A 27,412-nucleotide genomic window follows, 5' to 3' on the forward strand; every position below is an offset into this window, starting at 1 on the left:
GCGCGTATGTGCATATGTGTGTGCTTGTGCGCGTGCGTTTTTCCTTTAATGTACTCTTGTCTGAGGTCAGCGGCAAGCTATACCAACAAGGACTTCGTGTGCACGTCTAGTCGTCATTCCGTCATGTTTGGGCGACACATTCATAGAGAGATACTGGCTTAGCTTGCATACTCCCTAAGAAAGGATTGGCGACTTAATTGCGAAATGTGCTCACGTACAAAAAGCATTTGACTTCGCTGAGCCAGGGGGTTCGAACATTTGACGCGTTCGGTCCTCTCTCAAGGAAGTGGGAAAGCGAGGAGAGAAATTTTGAGCCGAGAACGCCACTTCTATGTAAGCCACTTCGTTTCGGGCCCCCTTCCAATGCCGATGCGTCTTCCACGAGAAACGACGCGTAAACGTTGAAGCACGCCCATCAACCAATATTCTCCGCTCCGCCCCGACAGTTTCGAATATTTGTAACGATCGCCGTTCTTCCTCCCCCCCCCCCCCACTACCCGCCTTCTTTTGAAGAAAAGCGAAAGGGCAGACGGTAACTGCATGGAGGAGAGTGCGCGCGTGTGTGTGTGTTTGTCCTCCACACCTGGTGATGTGCGACCAGACGGGGGGTGGCGCGTGCGTGAGTGCAGAAAGTGAGCAGGAGGAGAGCGAGGCGGAATCGAGGCAGGAAACGAGAGCGGGCCGGCGGCCGTCGGAGGCGACGACGCGGCGCGGTCATCGGCGGCACTTCGGCCGGTGTAGAAGGGGACAGCGCGCCGAGGGTGTCTCCACGGCGGCACGCAGGTTTCCGTGGGAGGGCGCGACGAGCGATAGCGACCATCGGGCGACGACAATGACGATCGGCGAACCTAGCTGCGCGCTGCTGGACCCGTAGCTGGGCCGTCGAAGACCTCTGCCCGCCGCGCGACGGGCTGTCTCGGCGGCCGACGTCAGCGCGATCCAGAAGCCGCCGCGGGCGCCACCACGGCGTCGCGTGGTATGTGCTCGCCACAGCGACACCAGCACGGTGAGTCGCTGGGGCCTCTCGTGCTGCTTCCCGAGTCGCGCGGTTAATTCGGTGGGAGATTAACTGGCTTAGCGGTGCTTGTAAAAGGACGCGCCCGTTTGGTAGATCTGAAGTTGCGTTTCGGCATGCCCTAATAGAGGATTTCATTCATTACAGCAGCCCGTATTGCGCCTGAGAAGAAAGACAGACACAAAGATTTTACATGTGTCTATACACTCCAGAGCTGCGTAGTGTTATCCCTTGATTCTATTCGTCGCCTAGCATACTTGTAATGTGTCAAGTTCGCGCTATAGCTCTCGCTTTAGATTAGTTATAATGGAGCTGTGCTATCCAAAGCTTTGTCAACGTAGCTGAAACCTCGACGACTGCAGCGACATCGGTACTGTGAGCCGCCGGGGGTTCAAGGGCCATCATTAAACTACGCGCCGTCGTTGGGATACAGCCGCAGCAAAACTTACCCAGCAATACGTCGAGGCAAAGAACTCTTTCAGATGCATGTAACGGAACAGTCATGATCGAGGGTCGCTCTTATGTGGATAGACAGTCTAACCTTTATTTTTCTGAGCACAGCGATTGCACAAGAAATTCGGGCAGAACTCATCTACGACGACACTCCAAGTACACAAATAGCCGAAGCGCGTCATGTATGAGGCGTCTGCTGTAGCCGGGTTCCTCTTTCGCGCTTCCCGCTAGACACGTGGCGCCTTCTGGCGCAACCGCCGCGAAGTCCGCACATATTACATACAGTGGCACATACACAGTGACAGAAATTGGCGTCAAAGAAACTTGTTGAAAGGCGTCCACATACACATTGAACGGCCCACATTTTTGGACTGTACTACCTTCGGGATTGGTCCACATTTTTGGACTACTATCTCCTGGATCGGTTCACATGTTTAAGATGCACCATCTCCTGGATCGGTCCACATTTTGTGGAATAGCTATAGGTAGCTAGATAGCCGTAAAGAGAGCTGGTCCGAGCATGTCAGGAATGCCATTCGCTTTAAGCACACGAAGCATACGCGTATTTAGGCGGCTAGTACAAAATATTGTCTTGCAGGTTCTTACGGGTCAGACATTCTTGAACCCTTCGTGGTTGCTTAGTGGCTATGGTGTTGGGCTGCTAAGCACGAGGTCGCGGAATCGAATCCCCGCCACGGCGGCCGCATTTCGATGGGGGTGAAATGCGAAAATGCCCGTGTACTTAGAACCCCAGGTGGTCCAAGTTTCCGGAGTCCCCCACCACGGCGTGCCTCATAATCAGATCGTGGTTTTGGCCCGTAAAACCCCATAATTTAATTTTTAGACATTCTTGAGGTTCAGCTTTGTCCGCACGAGCGAGTGATGATCATAGCATTGAGAATTGCGTCGACAGCTATGATAAAAGAGCGCGACATCGAACTCTCCTGGTAGCAAATGCTGTTATCAACTGTAGGCGTCCACTCTCTAACACACGCGACGCTATGCTGCGTAATTTTCTTCGAAGCCAAAACTTGGTATAGAACATGTCGGGAAGGCGGGTGGATGCAGTAAACTCCCAATAAACTAGACTCGCTGAAACGGAAGTGCTGGATGAACGGAACAGTGATATTAACTTTGGCTGGCTACCCCTAGGCGCAACGTTAACAAACTTGGGCTAAACGGTACGCGTTTTCCCGTGAGCTCCGGTTAAGCGGAACTGTAACCGAAACTACCACTTACCTCATCGGCGTATAAAACAGGAAAAGTCCGACAAACATGTCAAATGATGACGCTATAAATAGCGAAGCGAGTCCAATCCATCAGGCAATTGCGGAAGAGTTAATGAAAATTAAGGATGTAGAAGTTGCAACGGTGTTCTCATCACGAGGATTTGGCTAGGCAAGTAATGGCCCCTGAGCAGGGAAAAACAATACGAAGTCGGTAAATGTTTGGTCATTGAAGTTGCCACTACTGCTTCATCTCGCAGCCCCAATATTATAAGAGACATCAGGTGATGCACTTGTTACCCTGTCTGAGAAGACAGTTTAATATAGCATCGGTGAAGTTCTTAGGAAAGGCCATGACTCTATTGACGAAGAGACAAATATTACTTTAACTGTGCGCATTAATGCTTCGGACAAGACGGCAGGAGATGAAGTCGAAAAGTCGGCCGCGCGTTTTCGAATGCGAAGGCTGCGCGCCTTTCGCGGATGAACGCAAACTGCAGCGCGAAAGAAGGTACAATTTTAGAAGCAGAGGACAATAACGTCTCTTTCTCTTTCTCTCTCTCTCTCTCTCTCTACATATATCTGTCTAAACGGCAATATTAAAATACTCGGACGTCTTTCGAATAAAACAATTTTTGGTAATATATGTGTCCTACGCTTAAAAGAAACTTCTGATAAAAGGAAAATTTTCGGTCGCTTCGAGTTACGTTTAAGTGGTGTCTTCTGTATACATCCATGCGCGCCACTTCGAGCGACTATGCTTTTGTAACGCCAGACTTCACGCGCCCTTCTTCCCTTCGAGCATTATCACGGTGTGCCTGAAACAGAAGCGGGTAATGAAAAAGATTCTCCGCAGCTTTATGTAAATGCAGGACCTTGAAAGTCCCGTAGGACTCTGGTTTGCCGCTGCTCCAAATCTACCCGACAGTTTGCAAACGCCATAACCGTCAAGTGCTGTATACGACGTGATTACTTCGCTATGCTCGTCTTTTCAAACAATATACGCTATGTCCGAGCTTGGTAATTCTCCACCCTCCGCTATGTCCGAGACATGTTCCTGTATGCTGTGCCGGCTCCGCTTTCCTCGATACCGACCATGCATGCAGGTCATCGCACGAAAAACATAGTTGAACATACCAGCACAGCTTCGCCCTGAAAAGTGTGTCTGTAATCGTTTGGAATGAGAGAACGCGTTAGGCTTTGCCGATGCGCATCGACGTTGAACGAAAAGGATGTCTTGTCGACTCCGGAGATTGGGCGAACGCAGTCCCTGCATGCTGACTAGCTTAGACAAGCCACGCACGCCCTGAAAGACATGAGAACTGCATTCTACACGAGGTCGCGAGATCATGCAGCCTTTCCTTGTAGTGGCAGAATGTACGTGCAGTGATTCAGCGACACGTGTGTATTCATGCGTCATGTCCGACTGGAGCGTACTTCTTGGTTCTATATATGCTTGGCGTCGATTGCGGGCCAGCGCGAAAGAGCGGAGCTTCGTACGCTCAAGCACGATAGCCGGTGGCATTCTCTTGCGCCAAATGGGCGTGGGTTGATGCGCGCTTGCAGAAAAGTGTATTTGCTCCAAGAAATTATCTTACCATAGATGTCGTTAAATTACACAGCAGGCTTGCGTGTTCCAAGAAAGTCAACCGCCCGCTCACAAGTACATGATTTCAGAAGGCTGTTGTATGTGCATGTTCATTAGAATATCAACCGCGTGTAAATACAGAGCCGATAACCTTTCTTTTTTCTTATTTTCGTTTGCCATAAACACATCGCGTAGAACAGCCGCACAGCTTTCCTCCCATGCTGACGCGTGCGGAGATCGCCATTGCAGCACAGCTGCACCTATGTTCTTGAAGTCCAAATCGCCGCAATGCGTGTGAGTAATGCAGTAAAGCTTGCTGTCACACGTATACGTGCGCACGCCGACAAAACCTGCGACGTCTTACGCAGAGCCGCCGTCTTGTAGGTTACAAATCGAATATCGTTAGATTTCTACACTAATACGGGACTGCTGTTAATACGGAAGCGCTACCTGCGGCAAAAAAATTCGGGCAGAACTGATCTGCGATGACTATCCATGTAGCGGCATGGGAATAGACGAAACGCGTCATGTTCTGCGGCGTGTACTGCAGCCGGACTCCTCCATCGAACTTCCCCCTGGACACGATGCGCCTTATGGCGGCGGCGCCGTGAAGCCCGCGCGTATCCTGTGGCACATCCCAATGACCCAACTTGGCATCAAGGATATTCATTGAAGAGCGGCACTACCTACGTGAACGGCCCACATTTTAGAATACATGCACTACCTTCAGGATCGGCCCACACTTTGTTGTGATAACTAGATAGCCGGAAAAAAAGAGAACTGGTCTGACAATGCCAAGACTGCTGTTCGCATTAAAGGAACCAGGATATACGTCGTCATGGCAACCACGTTTTCCGCGGGATTTTGAGCGACCGCCGGAATGCTTAATGATGTCTAACCTTTTCGTAGCTTCCTAGCTACTTGATACACACGCACCTTTGCGCGTGACCTTAGATGTGTCTGAAGGTTTAAATGCGGTAGCGGGAGCGCTCGGCAATGGAAAACGTTCAACAAGGTGGCAAGTCCGGCTAGTTGCTTGTGTTCAATAAACATTTTCACTTGCCAGTGAAGCGCTGTCCTGTCTGCTTTTCGGTAAAATTTTGTCTGTGTTCCGGTGCGCTTCAAGATCTGTTCAACACGGAAAACGCTTGTTCGTTCTATTCGCTAACCTTGACAATCATCGCCGACGGTTTTCTGTACATCTTTCTTTACACTCTTCATGTGCTCTCGCTCAATAGCACGGCACATTCCACATCTTGCGAGCGGTTAGCTTTCGGCGACATGGTTCAGTGTGTCGCCGAAGCCGCTGCACCACTTCAACCACTGCACCGAACCGACAGGCACGCGCGTGCGTGTTTTTTGATAACACAAGACCACCTCCTCCTATTTTCACGGCCTATCCAGTCTGCAGATTCACATCCGAAGCCGCTGCGTGCACTTGGCGCGTGTTTTCAACTGGTTGCATTGAAAATGACTCAGGTTACTCCCTTGTAGGAATTGAGACTTCGTACCGTAATTATGATGTCAATTGCTAACCACCGAAAAGAAAAAGAAAACAAAGAAAGAAAGAACGGAAAAGAAACGGAGACATTATAGAGTCGCTGTGCTCTGTTACCATTCCACCGTGTAGCGTCATATACTTTTTTCAAAATAATACAATTAATCAAAAGAGATAACCAAAAGAACCTGACTATTATTAAGCTACTGTTTTAGTAGATTTTTGTTTATGTCTAATAATTCGCTTTCTTTTTCTTGGTATATAGGAACAGGTGCTAAATAAAGGAATCTGTATGTTACAATTCCCCACTGATCTTTCTTTTTTATGAGAGGGAAGAAGAGGGAGGCATCTGAGGAGGCTAAAGCAACGGGATCGTACCATATCTTTGTTTTGCATATTATGTAGGCCCATCATATATATATATATATATATATATATATATATATATATATATATATATATATATATATATATATATATATATATATATTAGCGCAAAGGAATTAATGGCGAAAGCTTATGGAAACGTTAGCTTCTTGAACGCATGCTGCAAGCTATGCCCGCCAAATGTTTTAACATGTCGGTTTACTAAGTTCTTAAACGCCGTTTTTGTTTTCTGCAATCTTGTTTACATTCTGTCAAATTATTGTGCATATTTTTGTTCCCAGGCCGAACTGACTTCGGCGGCATCGACAACGACGCCCTCGACTTCAGCCAGTTAGAAGACTACATCAACAACGACGGGAACATGTAAGTGCGCTCCTGATTTCTTTTCCAATTTAGGTACGTTAACTTAGTGAAAAGGAAAAAAAAGAAAAACTTGTGCTTAATTGTCTTGACCTTTTAGTCCTTCTATTGGTCTTCTGTACGTGCAGTATTCTAGCAACCCGCCGTGGTTGCTTAGTGACTTTGACGTAGCGCTGCTAACCACGAGGTTGCGGTATCGAATCCCGGCCGCGGCGGCCGCATTTCGATGGGGGCGAAAAGCAGGAACGCTCGTGTACCGTCCTTATACTGTATATATGTGCACGGTACAAACGCTTAAGTTAAACGCTTAAGGTGACATGGACGTTGTCGTGTTCATGTTCTGCCATTTGTTGCCGAAAGTCTTCCATCGCAGTCGAGCTTGATGTCGGTCGAGGCGAGGACGTCGTCCGTAGCCGACAGCGCGAACTTTGAAGGTGAAGGTCAAGGTTTATTTGCGTCTATTACAGAAACAGGAGCAGGAGCAAAAGGCTACAAAGGCCTAACAAGCTATACCGCGCGCGCGTGTGTACTTGCGCGTGTGTTCTAATCTAATATTTGAAGTGGATTTCTCGAAGATGCGGACATTACTTGCACGAGAACTCAAAGTGCATATTCGGTTAATTGACAAATAAATATTTAACTAATTACGTTGCGACACATGCATATATCACAACAGACGAATCGTAGCCGGTGAGTTCGCTGGGCGCATCCACTGGGAACTATAATTTTCAGGGGGGGTACCATTTTGATACATCCATAATTCCCAAAGTGTGCGGCGAAATACGTTGACTTTCCAGTTATTTTAGTGCTTGAATGCCTAAAACGGTGTTTTCTTAATAGATGAAGTTGAGCATGCAACAGGACATATTTGCCGCCAGTTTGACGGCGCATATCCCTAAACCTGTACCATCCCCAAGCAAATCGGAAATTGGTTAGCCATTCGATATCTCGCCGTCGACATTGTTAACCACATGGAATACGAAGCAGTGTAGGTTGGGAAGATTTGAGATTTCTTTTTTTTTTTTTTTCAAGCAAGCGAAATGCTGATACGTGGCTCCAGATGCTCCGAGTTAGAAGCTGCGCCTTTGAACTGGTAAAGATTGCCAGAGTCACAAGATTTACCATTCAATGGACCGGTATTGTTCGTCAAGGCTAAGGCGCCGTTAACTCGAACGAACCACCCGCAGTTCTACTGCAGCAACGGATGGTTTGAACAAATTGAGAAGCGCGCGCCCTGTAGAGTTTATTCAAAGACGATCGCAGTCGAAAGTGCAGTTGTTAGCGTTTCACGTAGGTATAAAGCAGTCGACCTTTTAAATGAAGTGTTACCATCTTTGCCACTCTCAGTCACCGCACCTCAGCTACAGGAACAGAATTAGCTGCACTGCCAGGCAGGTTTTTATTTACGTCATAAACCAGACAGCCGAGTCTCGGGCCATCTTCACCGACTCCGGAGCGGCCCTGCAGTCCCTGAAGTCCCCACGCACGCAGCAACAACTCGTCATGGACATCAGACGCCTGTGCAATAAAGCCTGCGCATTGCATCCGAACGTTGTGCTGAAGTGGTTACCAGCCCATTGCGGAATACAAGGGAACGTTCAGGATGACCGTGCTGCCAAAGCTGGACATGGTACTTCGAGAGAAATGGCCCAGATACCTTTCACATAAAAAAGAAGAAAAGAAAACAAGACGCGGCGACACTGGCTTGGCGTTTCCAGCGATCCCTCTGGACAGATACGGGCCCCTATGCACAAAACTGCCCCATCGTGCGACTTTTACATGCCCCGAGGGCTCAATAGACAAGACCAGACATGTCTTCACCGCATCAGAGTCAACGTGGCCTGTACGCGAACTAGAGCACTGCACGGGCTGTTCTTTCAGGCCCGGGTCAGGCCCGCGAGCCCGAAAGTGCTATGCGGCGGGCCGCCTGAGCCCGACTCGGTAGTTTCAAGCCTAGCTGACTCTTACCCGGCCGGGGCCCGAAAGATTTGGGCCCGGCCCGACCCGGTCCGGTCCGGTCCGGTTCGGCCCGTTAGCGCTTGATCGATCGTAAGCGAAGCATGGTCCAATTCTCGGAAATTGTGAAGATACCATCCGTGGCACAGGACATTAGAATTTCTAGAGATAGTTTTGACTGCGTCCACGCGGCTGAGCCCACTCTGTAGAAGAACGGCAGATTGAACGAGTTGGGGGTTTTATATAATGTTTAAAAAACAGCGCTAGAAACGTACACCGGACAACAGAAGAGGGGATAGGATACACACGGCGCTGACTTACAACTGTGTTGATTGGAAAAAAAACATGATGGCGTTTTAAAGTCTTACATTAAGCCGATGTGAATAAAATCACTTGTCGTTCCCTGCACATTGTCTCGTGCATGGTCGCGGGTGAGATTAGCACCGTTGTTCACTCCGGTTCAGCAAGCCCATTTCCTTCAAAGATAAGGTTACGGAAGGCTGACTAACACACCCACTACCTTTTCTCATTATGTGAAATGCTTCCGCCAATTCCCTCGTAATTCTATAATTGTGCGCAAACAGGGTTTTTGTGTCATCAAAGAGCGGTTTACACTTGCGTTCGAAACAGTGCTTTGCCAGGTTTGTAGATTTCTTGCATAAATTCTGGTGCTCCGATAGCCTTACATTGATGCATCGATCGGCCTGTCTGCCCTGTGTATGAAAGGCCGCATGTGGTAAACAACAGCAATCTTACAGGGCACGGGCCTTTTCCCATGGTTTATTTTACCTGTTCTATTTTACCTGGCCTGACTCATCCTCTCTTCTGTTGTCCGGTGTACGTTTCTAGCGCTGCTTTTTAAACGTTAGAGAGTTTTAGAATAGGGGCCCCAGTAGCTTGGGGCCCCAAAGAGCTTTGCGGGTGTTAGCGTTGGGGCACGTAGGAGTGAAGAGTTTTAAGAATAGGGTTTTACGTTTGCGGATAACGTCTTGCGCTGACAGCGCCACTACGGCTTCAAAGAAAAGCTATTAGAAATAATTAAAAATATATATACCATTTTATGATAGGAATAGTAATTTTGACTTTCGTGTATTCGCATTTAATTACAATTTAGAGGTTTTTCTGTAAGCAGCAAACAATTAGTTGCGCTTAGTTTTGAGCAAACCGACTTTACTAGCCTTCACCAGCCAAGCTTAGCCGTGTTAGGCATACGAGCCATAAAATCCACAATCGAATTCAAAATCAGCGGCGTCTAATGAGTCAATATTTATAACACACGCTAGTTGAGAGAAAGCGATAACCGCAGTCACTTCTCCTAGCTTGCGAACTTCACGCGTTACGGCGAATCGAACCCAGTTTGGTGCTAGGTTAGAGCCGTCGCTTCTATGGGTGCCGCCATGTTTGCCGACGCAAAACTTTTGGGGCCGCTATTTGGGCTCCCGCTAAATCGGTGAAATAGCGTTCCCAACGCAAAACCCAAAGGCAGTGTGCGTCTTGCGCATGCGCAGTGGCTTCGACGCTATTTCTTTGGGGCCCCAAAACGTTAGGGGCCCCTATTCTAAAACTCTCTATTATGGAAAACCACCCTGTAAATTCTGTGGGGAACCAGCAACACTGAATCACAAACTATGGGACTGCGAGGAGGACATGCCTCCTCCTAAACTGATAGCTCCTCCCTCGCCTGAACCATGGGAGACGGTGTTGCGCAGTTCTAGCCTGGACACCCAACTCCAGGCCACAGAACGAGCTGTGGAGGTCGCCATCAAACATGAATTGACGGCCTTCCGGCCCGCCTGAAGAAACCACGCCTAATCAACCCATCTAACGCTGACGGAATAAAATTTTTAACAATAACATACCCGGCCTATTTTGGCGGAGACCCGGTCCTATTACGGAACTGACCGAGGCCCGAGCCCGACCCGAGCCCGAAGCTCCTTGGCCCGAGCCCGAGCCCGGGCCCGCAATAAAGATAGCTTACCCTACCCGAGCCTAGCCCGCGGGCTGGGCCGGGTCTGGGCATGCCCGTGCAGTGCATGCTCTACCACGAACTACTTCAAGTGCAAGAATAAACTGACGGGCTCGCTAATGTGCTTTGAATGCAATGCCCCTTGAATGCAATGCCCCTGAACACCTGCGCTGCAGCGTGTTCTATGCGACAGTCTTTGAAGGCGGCACTGCTCCCGCAACAGTACTCGAGCTTGGAACTGCAGCACAATCTCGGCCTATGGCAAACCACCATGCACCTGCGCGTTACGCGCCACGGAAGTTCTGCTGGCGTTATTGCGGGCCACGAGCCTTACCGAAGCTTTGTAAATATATCTATATAGTGTATGTATGTGTGTGTGTGACTGTATGTGCTGGTAAGTGTTTATCGCTGCATGTATTATAATCATCGCCCAGCACCTGGAGTAGCATGTCAGGCGAACAGCAAGGCTAACATCTCCAGCATATCATTAAAGCTTTTGTCTCTCTCTCTCTCTCTCTCTCTCTCTGTGTGTGTGTGTGTGTGTGTGTGTGTGCGTGCGTGCGTGCGTGCGTGCGTGCGTGCGTGTGCGTGTGCGTGTGTGTTAAATGAATACGATGGTGACGGCATTTAGAACATCGACAAAGACGCAATTTTCTACGAACTCTTGCCCAAGCACACTTAAAACACACAAAACGGATGTTGGGTAAGCAAATAGAGCTGCGGACGTGCGGTTTGTTTGGCGTATACGACGCAGGCGAGGGCACGCCGTCTCGTTAATACCATGCAGGTAAGGCTCAGAAACCGCTTGGTGCTTTCGAAACGTCACGCTGCCGAAGGGCATAGGACGGCGACAGTTCTTAAGCACAACGCCCCGGGCTACCCAATCGGAGATTCGTAACCGTACACCATTTGACGGGCAGCGCGGTCGATAGTTGCTCGAGTCGTGGAAGGAATGACAACTTAAGAGTGACTTTTTCTTGAGTTTATGTCAGCGCACATATATGTTGGCGCCTTGATGAGGGCATTATTGAGACGACAATCCGAGTTAGCGTATACCGGAAGAGCACGCTACAAAGGATACATGCTCGTAGCCTATACGGCGAAATGGGAGGCTTCGGCAGCTACCCTTCTGGGATCTATGCATCTGTGAAGTCAATAGTAGTAGGTACTGGCTTTGGCAAATATCGGCAACTGCACCAAACATGCATTCTGCCGCTTAAGTTCCCTAGAGCCAGCAGGCGAAAAAACGCGGCTGCGAGCTGCAAGGGCGTACGCCATGGTCTGCTTGCTGGAACTCATTTACCACTCAAAATGTTAGTGTCATTCTACTTTGTGAAGGTTAAAGGCGAACTGTCCATTGCTGTGCGTCGAACACCGCATGCACGTAAATGGAAGGCAAGGGCGCTACTATTCGCTCCTCCGCGATGTTGAGCCTCGGCAGATGATGAGGCATCGGGGGTTATACAAACTCATGTATTGTTGCAAAACGTGCCATGCCACCTTTTACTAACGAATCCCGGCACGTAGAACAGACACGCACCTCACCCCACTCCGAGGGCACACACTGCTTCACCGTAGCCAAGGCGATCGTGCGTTGGTCGAAGTCCCGCAGCGCAGTAATGGTTGTGAGGTCACTCGAAAACCGCAAGCGATCACACAAGACACAGGCCACACATCTCCACTAACTCCCTCTGAAACCTGGCCGTTGCTCCGGTGAAACGTTCCAAGCTTGCGGGATCGGGGCCACATGGACGGTTCGCATTTCTTTCCACGTCGCGGTCCATGGCGGGCAGCACGCTTACGGGACCGCCATCGCGGGAGAACGGAAGGAAAGGAAAGGAGATACGCAAGCGTTGGAACGCCGACAAAGAGAGGGCGGTGCGAACGTAGACATGGCCGACGCGAGTCAAAGTGTAATATCTGTTCTTATCAGCTTAATATCTGATACAGGTTGTATTTGGACCTAAGAAAATTCCCAGCTGTCCTTAGCTATAGCCTAAGAGACGCGAAGGCTAAAGCCTTGTAAAGCCTACTGTAAGTCACCTTAATACACCTTAATATAACGTAATCACCTTAATCGATCTACCCGAATCCTCCTTAATTCAGAATAATCCACCCTAATATACCTTAATCTTCCTTCATCCCCCTTAATCAACCCTAATACACCACAACCCTCCTCAATCTATCTTAATAGATTCTGAGCCACCTTAATCCACCACAATCTACCTTAATCCGCTGTAATCCACCTTAATCGACATTAGTCCACCCTAATGCATTTTAATCCAATTACTGATTAACCATGAATAAATTTTGCTAATCATTAATCATCTCTTATACAAGGATGGACATGCTCTGTTTCGCTTCTGGCCTTCCTTGGGTCACGGTTATTTTTTTGCCTCACAACGGGACCTTGAAGCATAGGGACTTAAGGCTTTCGCCTTATTTTTGCAAGCTGGTGGAGTGCTTAAAGCATGCTTCACTTCTGCCGCGGGTCGGCCCGGTATCGCACTATCTTCGGGCTCGGCCCACGTATGGGGAGAAATTCTCGATCTACACGGCTCGATAGACGCACACAATTTTTTTCAAGAACCTAGCCATGTACAGCTTCGATGTAAAAATTACGCTGGCACAAAACTCGGAGAAAATGCCGTCAACAATAGCACTAGTTGCTGCGGCAGCCGCGTCGTATCGGCGCCTAGATCATGTCGCATACATGCAGCCGTCCTCGCGACAAAATCTCCGACCAGTATATATGTATACTGCACTACGAACAACGTGGCTGACGCTGCTGGTTACTCGAGACAGAGGTATCGCTGCGGGCGCTCCTCATGCGACTGCACAAACCCGCGAGAGAGTTGGAAATGACGACAGGGCGTCGCGCGCGGAACTGTTTCAACCGCGAAGGCGTGATGCCGACACGACGCTGCTCGCCGTACCGGTGCCTCTGCAAGCGTGCCCTGCAGTTCTTGGCTGTGCTGTAAACTACATATACTCGCGTCGGGAATTCGCGTGCACGAAACGAGTGCACCGATGATGGGGCGGCTACGCGTCGCCTCGCTCTTGCGAACCGTTGATCCCGTTTCAGCGGGTGCCTTGGCTGTATGGCAGCGGGACTTGCAGGAGGAACCGAGCGACGCTCCTGACTCAGGGAGCGGGCACATATGGTGCTGTCGTTGACTTCTCCCCCTCCTCACCCCCCCCCCACACACACACACACAATTTTCCCGAAACAGTGTTGAATCTCCGAGTCTATCGATTCCCATCGTCGTCAGTATCAGCGTTTTTTTTAACTAACACCGTCCTCAATATCCGCTCTCATTAAAAAAAAAACGTGTAATAATTGGCGACACTAGTACCAACGCACTAGACCATCCCAATACACCATCTAAAGATTAAACCGATTGTCTCCTTGGTCTTGGCTTCAGTGCGCGTTACTCTTCCGACCAGCTGTATTCCTAAATCTCACTGGCACACTGATCAACCAGTCTCTTCAGAAACAATCAAATTTTATTATTATATATAAATTTACTACGAAATGCAATACACAGGAGAAAGTCCCGGCGTCGGAGACTGAATTGGGACTTCCTGTACATGGTATACACGGAAATAAAGGTAAACTTAGTTATAGCAACGATAGAAAGGAAACAATAACTCTAGAAACAAATTACAAAGGCAGCAAATATAAGCAACACTAGAACACGAATTAAAGCAATTATACGACAAGCTTAATCAGCAACATATAGAAATATGTACAAATTGAACAAGAAAGCGGCATGATTTAACAATTCCACACGTCATTGATAAAATATTAAACACAATAACATAAACTATAGCATTTACCACTGACAATGCAAATGCATACGTTATGTTATGCATACGCCTATATTTACGAGCTGCCTAATCGCTGACATATCAAAATTTGTTGTTGTTGTTGTTGTTTTTTTTTTGTTTTTTTAAACTCACTACACCATTCCTTTACGAACAGAAGGTCCCCATACAGCTCTACGCTCTGGGACCTCCTCCTGCATACTTCAACACGAATGTACGTACACCACTGAGTTACTTGAATAAACTGAAACTGAATTTACGCAGATCTAAGTTTATCCCGTGGTAAACACATCCTAGGAAAGAGGCCCGGGTTGTCAGCGAAGACGCCGAATGCTCTTTCTAATCGTAGGCGCCTGCCGACGCTCATGCTGCTTTGCATGCCCGCCGCAAGGACGCACAGAAATAATCAAAGCTGTGTTCAGAGGCGAACGTCAAAGTGATGGATTAAGAACGTCTTGAAATTTTCACTCGACTTCGGAGACACGAAGTATATTATTCGTTCGTTTCGAAACGGAGTGCACTGTTTGCATTGGCAGCAAATGGTGCCTTATGAGGTGCATGAGTGGTGAAAGCTCTAGTAGACGAAACTGCTGGCGCATGAAAAAAAAAAGAGAGAGAGAGAAACGCTCTCTAAAGGCTACTAGCGCGTCGTCCTCCAAAATCAAATGATGTCGTGTCGCCGCTGTCGAGCTCGGCTTTGTTTCAGTACAAGTTTTACTAGGTACAACGCTGTTTGGCTACACATTCCCCATAACCACTGTTTCATGGGGCTTTCGGCTTTTAACCAACTATCGCTTGTAACGAAATCTGTTTTCTGCACCGACAGCCTCGTTGTAAAGTACACACACAAACACACACACACACACACACACACACACACACACACACACACACACACACACACACACACACACACACACACACACACACACACACACACACACACACATACATACATACATATATATATATATATATATATATATATATATATATATATATATATATATATATATATATATATATATATATATACCGACACTGCGCCGACATCTAGTATACATACCTTTATGTGTACTAGATGTTGGCGCAGTTTCGGTGCGCGCATGCGTCCTTGTCATTGCTCTCGAGCGATCGGGTTGATCATCGACAAGAACGAGTCCGCAGATGCGATCTCAACGCTCTTACCCTGCGCAGCTACTTCCACGATGAGCTGGTGAGTGGTGAGCCCCCGACGCCTGGCAAGCGACCGTGCGCTCCCGCCCCGCCAACTCCGGCTGGCTCCGGCCTCGGCTCTCTGGGGCAGCGCGACGCGCTGCCTTCCGTGGCCGCTCTGCTGCACGGCGCTCTCTCGCCGGCAGAGGCCGCCACCAGCGCACCCCAGCCTACGGCAAACTCCGGCCAAGCACACGGGTGAGTAATTAAGAAAACAATGAAACCGCATTGTCGACACAAGCGGGCTCTTTCCTTACGACTTGTTCTTATTGCGATAGCAATCATATGCAGGCGCACTTCTGCCGTCGTCGTGATGCTCCGTATAAAGTTCAAGGCCGATAACGCCGTCGCCGCGCGCCCTACGCTTTGGAGAGCAGACGATCGCGGCTCAATCTCGCGCGCGCGAAAGGGAGGAGATCGTGGAGGAAGCGCGCCGTGTTCCGTCGCGCACGAGGAACCCAACGCTGCGACGCACCGGGCGGAGAGGAGGGAGAGGGGTTCAGACGTTCTACTCCGGCTGCAACTGCTTATACGGTGGCTGCGTGCGGTCGCGCAGCCGTGTCTTGAGAGCGATCTGCGTTGGGAGCAGAGTCAGATGCGTCGACGGCTCGTAGCTTTGAGCGTGCCGCGTGTTCTCGGCGCTCAGTTTGCGTTGAAGCGCTAGACGGCACGAAGGTCACTTCGCTCGCTGCTGCTGCCGCGCTTCCTCACACCAGCGTTTCGATAGCGAGGGTCCGCTGTCATCGAGTCTGATAGGTTCGTGTTTGCGCGCTGACACTGTGCTTGTTAATATTTTGTTAGCAAGCGAATGTTTACAAGTTGATACGACTGATAAAAGTGCTCTACTCCGTATGGCTGTCTGCTAATTTGCTATCGCAATCGATGCTTCGCCTTTCTGGCGAAACTGCGACTTTTTTTTTTCCTGCCTTTATCGTTATTATTTTTTTTTCGTAATGCAACACGCATTTTATAGAACCTGCAAGAGTGATATTATCTGGTATCTATTACCGTATTGTCACGTGGAAGACCTACAGAAAGAGAGGAGGAGATGCTCACTTTAGTGAAAACGCGAGACGTTAACATGGCCATAGCAGGTCTGGCGTGTTAATCAACATGAATGACAAAAAAGACCAATACGACGGCTCAACGTAAAGCGCGCACACCGAGCTATGTGCAAATTATATTACTTGTACGAACCTGAAAGTTTTTTATTATTATTTACGCAATTCTTATGACTGAAGCGACGGGTAAATTAAGCGCAAGTTCATTGCTGTAAATCTTGTTCAATGGACATCGTCTCTCTCGAATAATTTTTAAAGACTCCCAATCATGCTATGTAAAATGGCCGTTATGTACTTGTTAGTTCAGTCAGGTATGAGTCACTGCATATGGCGAGCGAACGACTCTAGCTAGTAAATCAACCTCGCTTTAACATTCCAACCCGGTCACTCAAAAAACGCTTCCTCTCGGTAAAGGAGCGCTTTGCCACATTAGTGGTCTTAATGCGGCGAAAGCAGCTTGCAGTTTTGAACGCTGTACATTGGACAAATGCACCGAGCAATGTTGCTACATCTTAACTGAACAAACGAGTATTTGTTCCTTTCTTTGCTACATTGGCGCCTTGAACATTTCGTTTTGTCTCGCATACAACTTAACAATCAGGAAAATATTTTCGTGAAAACTTCGTGGGAATGTGCCATTCACAATCGATACGAATACAACTGCTGCTTTGCGTGGGATGTTTCAGTAACGGCTGTATCCAGGTTTCAACAAAATAGAGAACCCGACGGGAAACAAGGCTTGTTAATTTATTAGGAACCATAATACTAATACCAGCTATAATATGTTTTTCTCCAAGATTGGCGACGAAATGCGTACTGGCGTTCCTCGCATCTTTGTGCAACAATGCTTGAGTCTGCGGGAAAATAACGTACGTCAATGCATTTCGATGGAAGTGGTGCTATAGCCTAAACATTCGCAAGAAATCGATTTGCCTTGACCATTTTTAGCATTGGCCGGCTTCAGTTTCGCCGTTTTTAACATGTGCGCTATAGTTATTGGGTATAGTGATTTGGCAAATTTTTAATTCTCGCATAATTTTCAAGGTCATGACCATCGCTTCGGCCGGCAAAAGTTACATTTCGTAGAATCCCATAGATTGATGATTTATAGACAGTCGTCCCAGAAACACCCAGTGTATGCGATATCTCCTGGAGAAACTCTGAATACAGGACCGCAATATGAATTTCATAAACACATATATGTATATAGTCTCGGGCATCTTGTGCACAAGCGGGTTTCGGTACTTACTGGGTGCTTCGTCGTACCAGGAACGGTAGCCGGCAGCACCTACTTCCGGAGAGTCCACCTGACAGCGGCTCCGAGCCTCCCTTCTCTCCAATCGCAGATGGTGAGTGCGGCTCCCATTATTATTATTATTATTATTGTTGTTGTTGTTGTTGTTGTTGTTGTTGTTGTTGTTCGTGTGGATAAATGGCCAATGCTGATTTCGCATAAGGAATTTCGCTTCAGTGCTTCGCCGTACCGGTCGTTGAAACTCCTCCGTCCCGCTGCGCGTGATGCCGGTGTTCATACGTACAATGGACATGAGCACGCGGAACATGTCTGTAGTTATATCAACGTCACGTGCCATGTATAACCGGTGGCTGACGAGCGAAAGGAAAAGCAGTCGAAGGCGGCAAAGAATCAGATGAGAGTGGTGCGGTGAGAAAACTTCTAGGCACATAACAGCCTCTGCTGGCGCGCAATAAAAGCAGTCGGCGATCTCTGGGAGAGGTCTTTTGCCTTAAAACACCTATGAGGACGACTGTCCCCTCACTCGCCACAAGCGATGCGGACTTTGGCAAAGTTGAACTGCTAGACTATTGACACCGCCGGTCTGAAGTGCGCGCGCATGCGTACTCCAGATTGGTCATGAATTTGAAGCAGGCTGCCCTTCCGCCGTCCGCATCGTCGGGTGAGGAGGCAAAGCCGGCCGTCCAAATGCGGGAGCCACAAACAGGCGCAAAAGCACGGAAAAAATCGCCCTCTGAAAAGGGCCTTTTTTTCTCTCTCTCTCTCTCGCAAATGTACACTGCGCGTCGCGGGTTGCGCGCTTGTCTTGTGGTGCTCTCGTACCTCTAAACTTAAGGGAGCACATTAAGATGCTAGCATGAAGTGCACATACTTAGCTGCAACTACGAGGAAGAAGCAGGACCTGAGAAGATGGATGAACATGACAAACGGAATTTCATGAAGACTTGAGCATGCAGAACATGAGCGGGAGATAATTAAGTGATGGGTAGAATAGGTAACCGATCTTTTTCAAGAAAGAGGGTATAGATTTCATTAGCGCAGAGTTGTCAAAGTGGATGCCGGGCAGGGAGCCACTAAAGAAGATGTGGAGAGTTCTTTACATTGAAGTGTACTTAAATTGCAATGCACTTGTAATTGATGACCATCAATCGCCATTCTTTTCCCTATGAGTTGCCCTTTCCTCCTCGACCCTTTCATAGTGCACTGACGGTCGTTTTCTTTTTTTCTTTCCTCATCTCCAGCAGCAGACGGAACGAAGGTGACCAGTTCCGGCCACGTGATGCAGTCGTCGCCAAGGCAGGTTCCTCCGATTCTGCCACTACATCTATCCTACCACTTGTCAACAGCAGCAGCCTCGGTGCAACACCAGCAACCTCCACCACCACATCTTGGTGCCACGGTGGGCTTCTTGGTTTCTTTGCCTAAGCTCCTTGTGAACTTCAGTGGAAAGGTTAAAAAATTTATAGGCCCCAGGACTCTAGGGAGAAATACTAAGTTCGTACTTCTGTTGATGTTAACTGCTCTCAACCTGGCAACGTTTCGTGGGCTGCTTATACATGAAAAACACCAAAAATACTGAACAATAGCTGCAAATTTGAGACTCCAGCATCATCTTATTTTTTTTTTTTCATCCTTTTCCTTGCTATTAAACGATTCCTTTCGTCCACCGAATAATCACACAGAGATTTCTTAGTGGTTAACGTACCACTTTGGACTGACCTCACGCTTCTGTTTGGTGTCCATGTAAATGGGTCCGATAACTTTTTAAGAATTACCATTTTTGCTCCACCTGTATTACCCGCATGAAAAGAAGGGTAATGGCAAAATTGGGCGACGCAAATGAAAACAAAGCTACTTGACTAGAACTTCGACACGCAGTCCACTTTCTTACACGCTTGGCCTTTTAATGGTCATTTATATCTCAACACTGCCGTAGACATTGTTTGTAACATATGTTCAACACTTGATTACCATCATTTCTGACACTTCCTTGATGGCCTTGTTCACAAGAAGAATTACATCAAATGGCAATTTACAGTCAAAACTTTGTCTGAGCTAGTCATAGCTTACTGCTGTAATGGAAACGTGAGCGGTCCCCAAGAAGACTAGGACAGGAGTAAATTTAAGGCACATGTGTATGTTTTATGCTCCTTTACTTATCTTGATCCTCGTCTTTTCTTTTTTTTTTTTTGCTCCACTCTGTATTATACATATCCATTAGAACAACAAAGGGCAAATGAGACATCCACCCAGTCAATTGCTACAACGAAACCCATATGGATTTCTTGAAAGAAAAGCCTCACAGTTGAAGAAAAATTCATCCTGGTCCAGGACTTGAACCTGGGACCACCAGCTTTCTGGGGCAGCCGCTCTATTATCTGAGCTAACCAGGTGGCTAGCAGATGGCAGGGCGAAGTCGAACTTATCTACTCGAAGCAAAGGCAAGAGTTTGACATAATAGTTCTGCGGAAACCCGCAAGGTGGAGAGAAGTAAGTAATAAAGAGAAAATAAGATCCACCCAATTGGAGCAGTTCCTACAAAGGAAACCCATACGAGTTCCTCGAAAGAAAAGCCTTGCAGTTGAAGAAAAGTTCATCCTGGTCTAGGACTCAAACCTGGGACCACCACCACCTTTCCGGGGGAGCCGCTCTACCATCTGAGCTAACCAGGTGTCTAGCAGAAGGCAGGGCAGTCGAACTTATCAACAACTCGAAGAAAAGGCAAGAGTTTGACGTAATAGTTCTGCAGAAACTTGGAAGGTGCTTTGAGCACCCTTTGCTCCATCATCAAAATGTAGATGATGGAGCAACCACAACAGCATGACGACAGTGCAAATATGACAATGTCGATGTCATGGCAACCATGGGATGATGACACGGTGTGATGACAGCGTGAAGATGACATGATGCAGTTGATAGAATGATGCTGATGGTATGACGATGGCGACATTATGACAATGGTGTGATGAAGGAAATTGTGGAGCTGAAATGACAACAATGGCATAAAAACAATATGATGATGTTGCTGAAATGATTACAATGGCATAATGACAGTGGCATCACAACAACGGTATGATGATGCTGTGGTGACAACTGTATGACAATTTATTTATTTATTTATTTATTTATTTATTTATTTATTTATAAATACTGCGATCTTATACAAGATCTTAGCAGCATGGTATATGAATAAGTACAGAATAAATACAGTACGATGGAGAACTGCACTCAAGTTTCTTCGCACAAGTGCTAAAAAAGAAAGAATCAAGAAGAAACAAAAAAAGTCAAGCGACATAGTTCAGCAATTTTCAAATCATGCATTCAAACAGTGACATCAAAACACTCTCAGCAAGTGCAGAATGCTTTTCATAGAAGATATGTCTCAAAAAGTGATAATGAGTCCTGTGTTACAGTCTTATCGGCCAGCTTATTCCAATCTGCTATGGTTCTAGGAAAAAATGAATACTTGAAGCAGTTGACACATGTAGTAAATGGAGTTACAGCTAGCGAGTGTCTGTGTCTGGTAGTGTAACCTGTCGTATAGATGAGAAGGTAAAACATGTCGATGTTGTTGTGACCATTTATTAGCTGTAAAAAGAATTTTAAACGACATACACGATTTTTATCAGTTATAGAAGGCAAGCCTGCTCTGAAATAAAAGGTCAGTAATTGAAATACGCCCATATGTATTGTAGATGAATCGAGCTGCTTTTTTTTTTTGTAAACCTTCCAACTGACGGCAACAATGACGGCATGACAGTGAGAATCACTATGACAAAATGGTGACAGTAATACAACCACGATAACAAGATGACGGTACAATCACGACAATGGAAGGACGATGACGAAATGGTGATGACAATGGAATGGTGACACTACAATGAAGACGAAGGTAAGATGATGGCATGATGACAACATGGTGCCCATGGTAGAATGTTGCCAATATGATGACGACAACATGACATTGATGATTTGATGAAGGGAATCATGAAGCTGGAATGATGATGAATCAGGATGACTATAGGATGACAATGCTTAATGATAACAATGGTATGACAATGCTGGAATGACAACGACTCTGTATGGCGATGACGGTGTTTCGGCAACTGGATGACAAAGCTGGAATGACTATGACAGCATGATGAAAAAGGCATGATGACAGTGAGATGACAACAGGGGAATCACTGTCTCACTGGATGACCACAAAAGACTGATGACGATAGATAGATGACGGCATGTTAGTGTTGGAGCACACATCCGCACTTACCTGCATCACATGGCCTTGATTCACACTACAATTGGTGGTGTCCACCACCAAGACTTCCAAGACTGTAGCCAGGATGGTAAGGATGGCAATGATATGACGATAACGGCATGATGATCACGTTAATTTCAGTATGACATACATATTCAGCAAGAACTAGTCGGCAAGACAGCAGCCAGCAGCAACAGCCAGCAGCAACAGCCAGCAGCAACAGCGGTGAGGAAGTCAAAAGAAGAGGCAAAGAAAGCTTCACTTTAATATGTATTTATGCATGCATGCACAAAATATGCATTGTGTTTCATACAGCTCTGCCTGTTACCTTGTCATGCCACAACCGCATTTATCATACTATTATATTTTCACAGTCAGTTATGAACTTATGTAACCTTGCACACAAGCACTATAACCAGTATTTTATTTATTTCATTTATTTTATTTATTTATTTCAATACCCTAAAGGCCCTAGTGGGCATTACATAGGGGGGAATTCAGGTGAGTACATAAATACCATTTATAAGCAATACAAGTTGAAGACAACAATACTAACAACAAAACAAGAAAAAAGAAACAGCAAGATGATTTGAGCAAAGGTGTCTGGAATAGCATTTAAAAAAATCAACCAAATACATTGATGACGAATATAGAACATTTTGTTAAATAGACATTAAAACACTGATCATAAATACAATGGAAATAACGCTGCATGCATATAGCCTACAAGGACCATATATGAAATGAAGACAGGCAGATACGGGTTAGCAATGTTTTTCATTTTGTAAATAGCCCAGGAGTGCTGAGTGAAATATTGAAGGATCTGATATCTCGGCGATGTTGGACACAGGGAGTTCCATTCATCTATACACAATGCTAAAGGCAAATTTTGCTACTTCTTCGTCTGGGCAAAAATGGGCGATACTTTGTGCACATGATCGAGACAGGTCAAAGTATGAGGGGCTGGAAAAATGTTCAATTAAGGGCAAATGTTGTGTTGCTATGGTAAAGTGAGTAAAAGAACTATAGTTCAGTTTGTCGCCTGCGCATGAAAGCGTAGCTAGATTCAGTTCTGCTTTAGTGATGAAACGCTTATGAAACGTGAATAGGATGATGTGACAAACCTCTTGGCCTTCCAGTCTGCTCCTGGATGCAAATAGAGGTTTGACTGATGAATTGATAGATTTATCATCGTTGGTGCCTGTGCGTGTCATATATAACCTCAGACTTCGTCAACAAGCTCGTTACTTGATTATTGAAGACGGTGTTTAGACATGTACACTGCAGGGCCAGAAGTTGCTGTGGTAACCTTTTTCCTGACCTTTCCACATGTGCTTCCCACTCTCCTGAATCGGTAGCAGGCCCCTGGAGGCTTCCAGACCAGGGACCCAACTGGGACTGCCAGTGGTCATGGTTTGCAACTCCTGCCTGGTAATCTTGCCACTGACAGTGAGCAGCAACAGCAACAGTTACTCAGCATGCTCAGCATGCCTCCTCAACAGTCATCCGTTGTACCACTCTACAGAAGGTGCGATCCTGCATACCTCTTGTTACCTGTGTTGTTCAGACCCCACCCATACAGTTTGACCCAATATGGAAAGGAGCATGTTGAGAATGAAGCAAATATCATTGCAGAAGTCTCAGAAGAAATCCAACATGCTGGTGGCACTTGTTATATTTAGCGCATCTGTTGAAGAAAAACCAGTGTTAGTAACAAACCTTCCAGCCAAGACATACTGTGGTCTTGGATCCATACCAATTGTTCCCTTTCATATTGCTCCCAAGCATGCAGGCTTTGTAACTACCATCTCTCAGAGCATAGGCGTAGCGCATTCCCAAGTATGAGTGCACAGTATGTCAGAGGATACTGGTTCAAGGCTGCCTAATTCTGAGTGTGCATTTCCATATATGCTGGCTATTTGCCACGGACAGCCCCTCACTCTCTACTATCTTGTCCACATTGCTGAAGTAACGCTTTCCATAAAAGAGCAGCTTACAACCATAGCCATTACAGGCACTTTCAGTGATGGTTTAATGGACAAATAAAGAAAATGTGCTTACCAGTGGCCATGGCAATCAGACCTATGTCGCAGGACATGTGACATGTCCTTTAAGTCAAGTATAAAGCTTTCTTTTTCTGTGTTGAAGGAAGATCACACTACAACAAAATTTAGAAACACTCCTGTGGAGGTAGTATTTAGTAGCATTATGCAGAAGTGTTTAGATAGGTAGTTAAATTATTCTTTTAGAATTGCATGTGCATCAATCTTGTCATGACCAGAGGCTTGGGTGTGCTGTAAAGAATGTAACAGTGAAAGCCCAGCAGTGATACCACGTTCAAAAGGCTGAACATGCTTTCTGTAACATCATAGGCATTTATGCCATCTGATTGAGCCTAGGTCTGTCATATATAGGACAGTCAGTTTCACTTACTATAAGTGGAGATTGGTGCTTGTTGATTTTTCCAAGTTGCTTCTAAAGTTTTGTCACTTGTGGACAGTCCTTGGCCTTGTTGCTCTTTGAGCTTTGAGCTTTCTTCATTTATATAATGGCAATTTGGCATACGTATTCTCACATTCATTAGTTATTTCATTCTTTTGTGTGGCCATGCTCTGAAGTGACCTGTACTGGAGCATTAATTTATATTTGTAACTGGAAATTACAAGAGGAAACCAGAAGCTACTATCATCATTTGCATAGCTCCCAACATAGTTCAACAATCAGTTCAACAATCAACAGAGCTAGTTTTCAAGTACCTAGCTCTTAATATTTTGTTACATATTCAGCGCTTTTCCAAAAGCAAGTGTAAAAGTACAATGCACGAAGTCTATCATTAACTCAGTGGAACTAGACACTGCACAGATTCATGGAATGAGCCATTCAGATTGCCTCTGGCCGTTTTGTTCCCTTCAGTTCTTCTCGTCTCATCTATCTTGCCGTATAAACAATGCCGACGTAATGGCAGTGTGGTATTGTGCTGGCCAGGGATGAAAGCCACAACGAATGGATAAAGAAAAGATGAAAGTAATTGATAAAGAGAGTACAGTAGTCTGTAATGCTTCTTTTGTTTATCTGCTTTTTGCCTAGCTTTCATAATGATTCTGTTATTGTTCATTTTTATAACCCGTTGTCACTGACATATGTACATGCTGCTCTGTTATCAATGTCACTGGGATCTCAGTAGCGCATGGTCTCAGTATGCTGTAGTGTGGAGTCATTCAGCGGAACAGAAGAGACCAAGAAGCTTCCTTTTGTGTTTCAGGTTCCTCCAACAGCAGGCACACCTTCAAGATCTGGAAGACTTGGGGTGAGTACACCAAGTGTTACTATCCTCTCAGGTGACTTCTGTGAAAGTGAATCACACATATCATGCCCCCATGCACAATTGCTAAGCAAATGCACACAACCAGGTTCAAATTCAAGTGCCCATGTAAAGTGCACGCAACTAGGCATGGATGAGTGCACTGGTCTATTTCATGGCATATATTGTTAATTGATACCCTGAAACTGACCCCTGTCTCAAGATTTTTTGCTAACTAGACATGATGTCATTACAGCCTAGTTTGAATGTCCCAGTTGCAGTATGCACTCAGAAGTAATTAACTTAAAAGATTATTTGTGGAACTTTGTTAATTACCTAAATGGGAACTCAAGTTTGTTCAGCAAGTAATGTTTGTCTCTTAAAATAACCCGTATGGTGAGATGGAATCGCGTTTCCTGATTCATCACCCATAACTTTAAAATAATCATATCAGGACAAATATACTATACTGGCATTATTTTTAACATATTTTTCTTCTTTGTATGTTTTTCTTCACTCTCACTCTCTTTTTTTTCTCTTGCTATTCCACCAACTTCCCATGGTAATCTCTATTGAGGTTATCAGTGGTGCAACATTATAATTGTCATGCTCTTTTTGATTAGAGCCCTAAAATTATTGCAAGGTGTCCTACAAATCGTCATAAAGTGTACAGCCCTTGCATTTACCTACTTTGGTTCTTAAACTACACAGTCCTTGACCGTTTTGTCTTCTTGATCTTCCTACCAGCCGAGATGATTTCATACGTGAAGAGATTCCCGACTGCTCAGGTAGCTCAAATCCTAAGCGAAGACGGCTGTCTGATGCGGGTCAATCTAATGGACTCGTGCAAGTGAAGCAGGAACCAGGTACTGCAATGCTTTTCTGATGCGTTACGGTGGGGGTTTCTATGTGCTGTGAAGAAACTAACAAAAAAGACTCATTTGTGAGCATACAGTTCTAGATATCACTAAGCAACGAAAATATAGAAAAGGGAAAATTATGTTAGGTTTGTACTTTGTAACGAACATTTTCATTTTCCATTCCTTTTGCCTTAAGTAAAACTGCATGCATAGTATCACTGGCCTCGGCTGCTCAGTGATGTCAACGTGCCTGTGTGATAAGAAGTTATTAGAGCCAGCAGAAAATATTCCTTACAATATACGACCCTTTGTTCCTCTATCAAAGGGATTGGTCATAATGTGAATAAGAAAGAACTCTGTAATTATAAAAAAAGAATTTGCTCTCTTTTTTTTTCTCCCCAAATTTCCATTGAACAAACCCAGAAAATGGTTGAAAGAGTGATTTATGTCAAAGTCTGAAGCCCTGTTGCATGGGATGTTTCAATTTTCATTGAAGCCAATCAGCGTTGAGCATTTGAGGCATGCTCAAAGCATGAGAGCAAAGCAGGATCAAATTCAAGCACACTTGAAAGTGCCCTTTTGATTTGGTGTCTGCCTTTGGTATCTTTTTAACCTGTTCATTCGAATGCATTCAGAATGAATGTTTTTTCTAGGGAATGACCTCTATAACAAAGGGCAAAATTATAAGCTAGCTAGTTTTCTATCTTTTACATGTATCATATGAGCATTGCTACAATGAAGTATTCTACAAATATTTTGTTTGCCTTACGAAATAAGCTTCGTCTACCTGATCGCACATCAGTACCTTCATTGATCATGCAATGAATCACCAGCACATTTCCTTTGTCATAATTTTACATTGCTATGAACAACTGCAGTCTCCACCTAAGCAAGAAGGTGAGAAGTCACTTGTGCTAGCCACATTTGGCTTTCACTTCTTGACCCACTACAGTGGGTTGGTAGCTATGACCTCTTGCTGGTGAGAACGTGTTTTTGATACAGTTTCTAGTTGCGGCGGCTGCATTTCAGCAAAGGCACAATGCGGAAAGCTTGTCTACTGAATGTCTGGTTCACGTTAAATTGTCCCTGGTGATAAGAGTCGGAGTGCTCCAAGAGGGTTCCCACAGTGTTGTGTTCAGAAGCTTAGCCTGGGAGTCATTGGCCAGTAGCCTTGACTGTATGATATTC

At 46.1% G+C, this 27,412-nt stretch overlaps 1 protein-coding gene and 1 pseudogene across 3 annotated transcripts in view; both read left to right on the forward strand.

Annotated features, from left to right (window-relative positions):
* LOC142579641 (uncharacterized) overlaps positions 1 to 27,412 on the forward strand; it is a 143,931-nt gene that overhangs the window by 73,505 nt on the left and 43,014 nt on the right. The window contains exons 2-8 of one of the 3 annotated variants that reach the window (XM_075690041.1): positions 6,449 to 6,530; positions 15,475 to 15,690; positions 17,823 to 17,902; positions 19,050 to 19,207; positions 23,422 to 23,591; positions 25,326 to 25,370; positions 26,112 to 26,230. In XM_075690041.1, the coding sequence (XP_075546156.1) occupies positions 6,449 to 6,530; positions 15,475 to 15,690; positions 17,823 to 17,902; positions 19,050 to 19,207; positions 23,422 to 23,591; positions 25,326 to 25,370; positions 26,112 to 26,230 (870 nt within the window). The remainder of the gene's footprint in view (positions 1 to 6,448; positions 6,531 to 15,474; positions 15,691 to 17,822; positions 17,903 to 19,049; positions 19,208 to 23,421; positions 23,592 to 25,325; positions 25,371 to 26,111; positions 26,231 to 27,412) is intronic. The other 2 variants (XM_075690043.1, XM_075690042.1) reach the window with 2 other exon arrangements.
* On the forward strand, positions 12,359 to 12,414 carry LOC142580659 (U2 spliceosomal RNA; annotated as a pseudogene).

The sequence above is a fragment of the Dermacentor variabilis genome, chromosome 4 (genome assembly GCF_050947875.1).
Source record: "Dermacentor variabilis isolate Ectoservices chromosome 4, ASM5094787v1, whole genome shotgun sequence".
NCBI classification, from domain to species: domain Eukaryota; kingdom Metazoa; phylum Arthropoda; class Arachnida; order Ixodida; family Ixodidae; genus Dermacentor; species Dermacentor variabilis.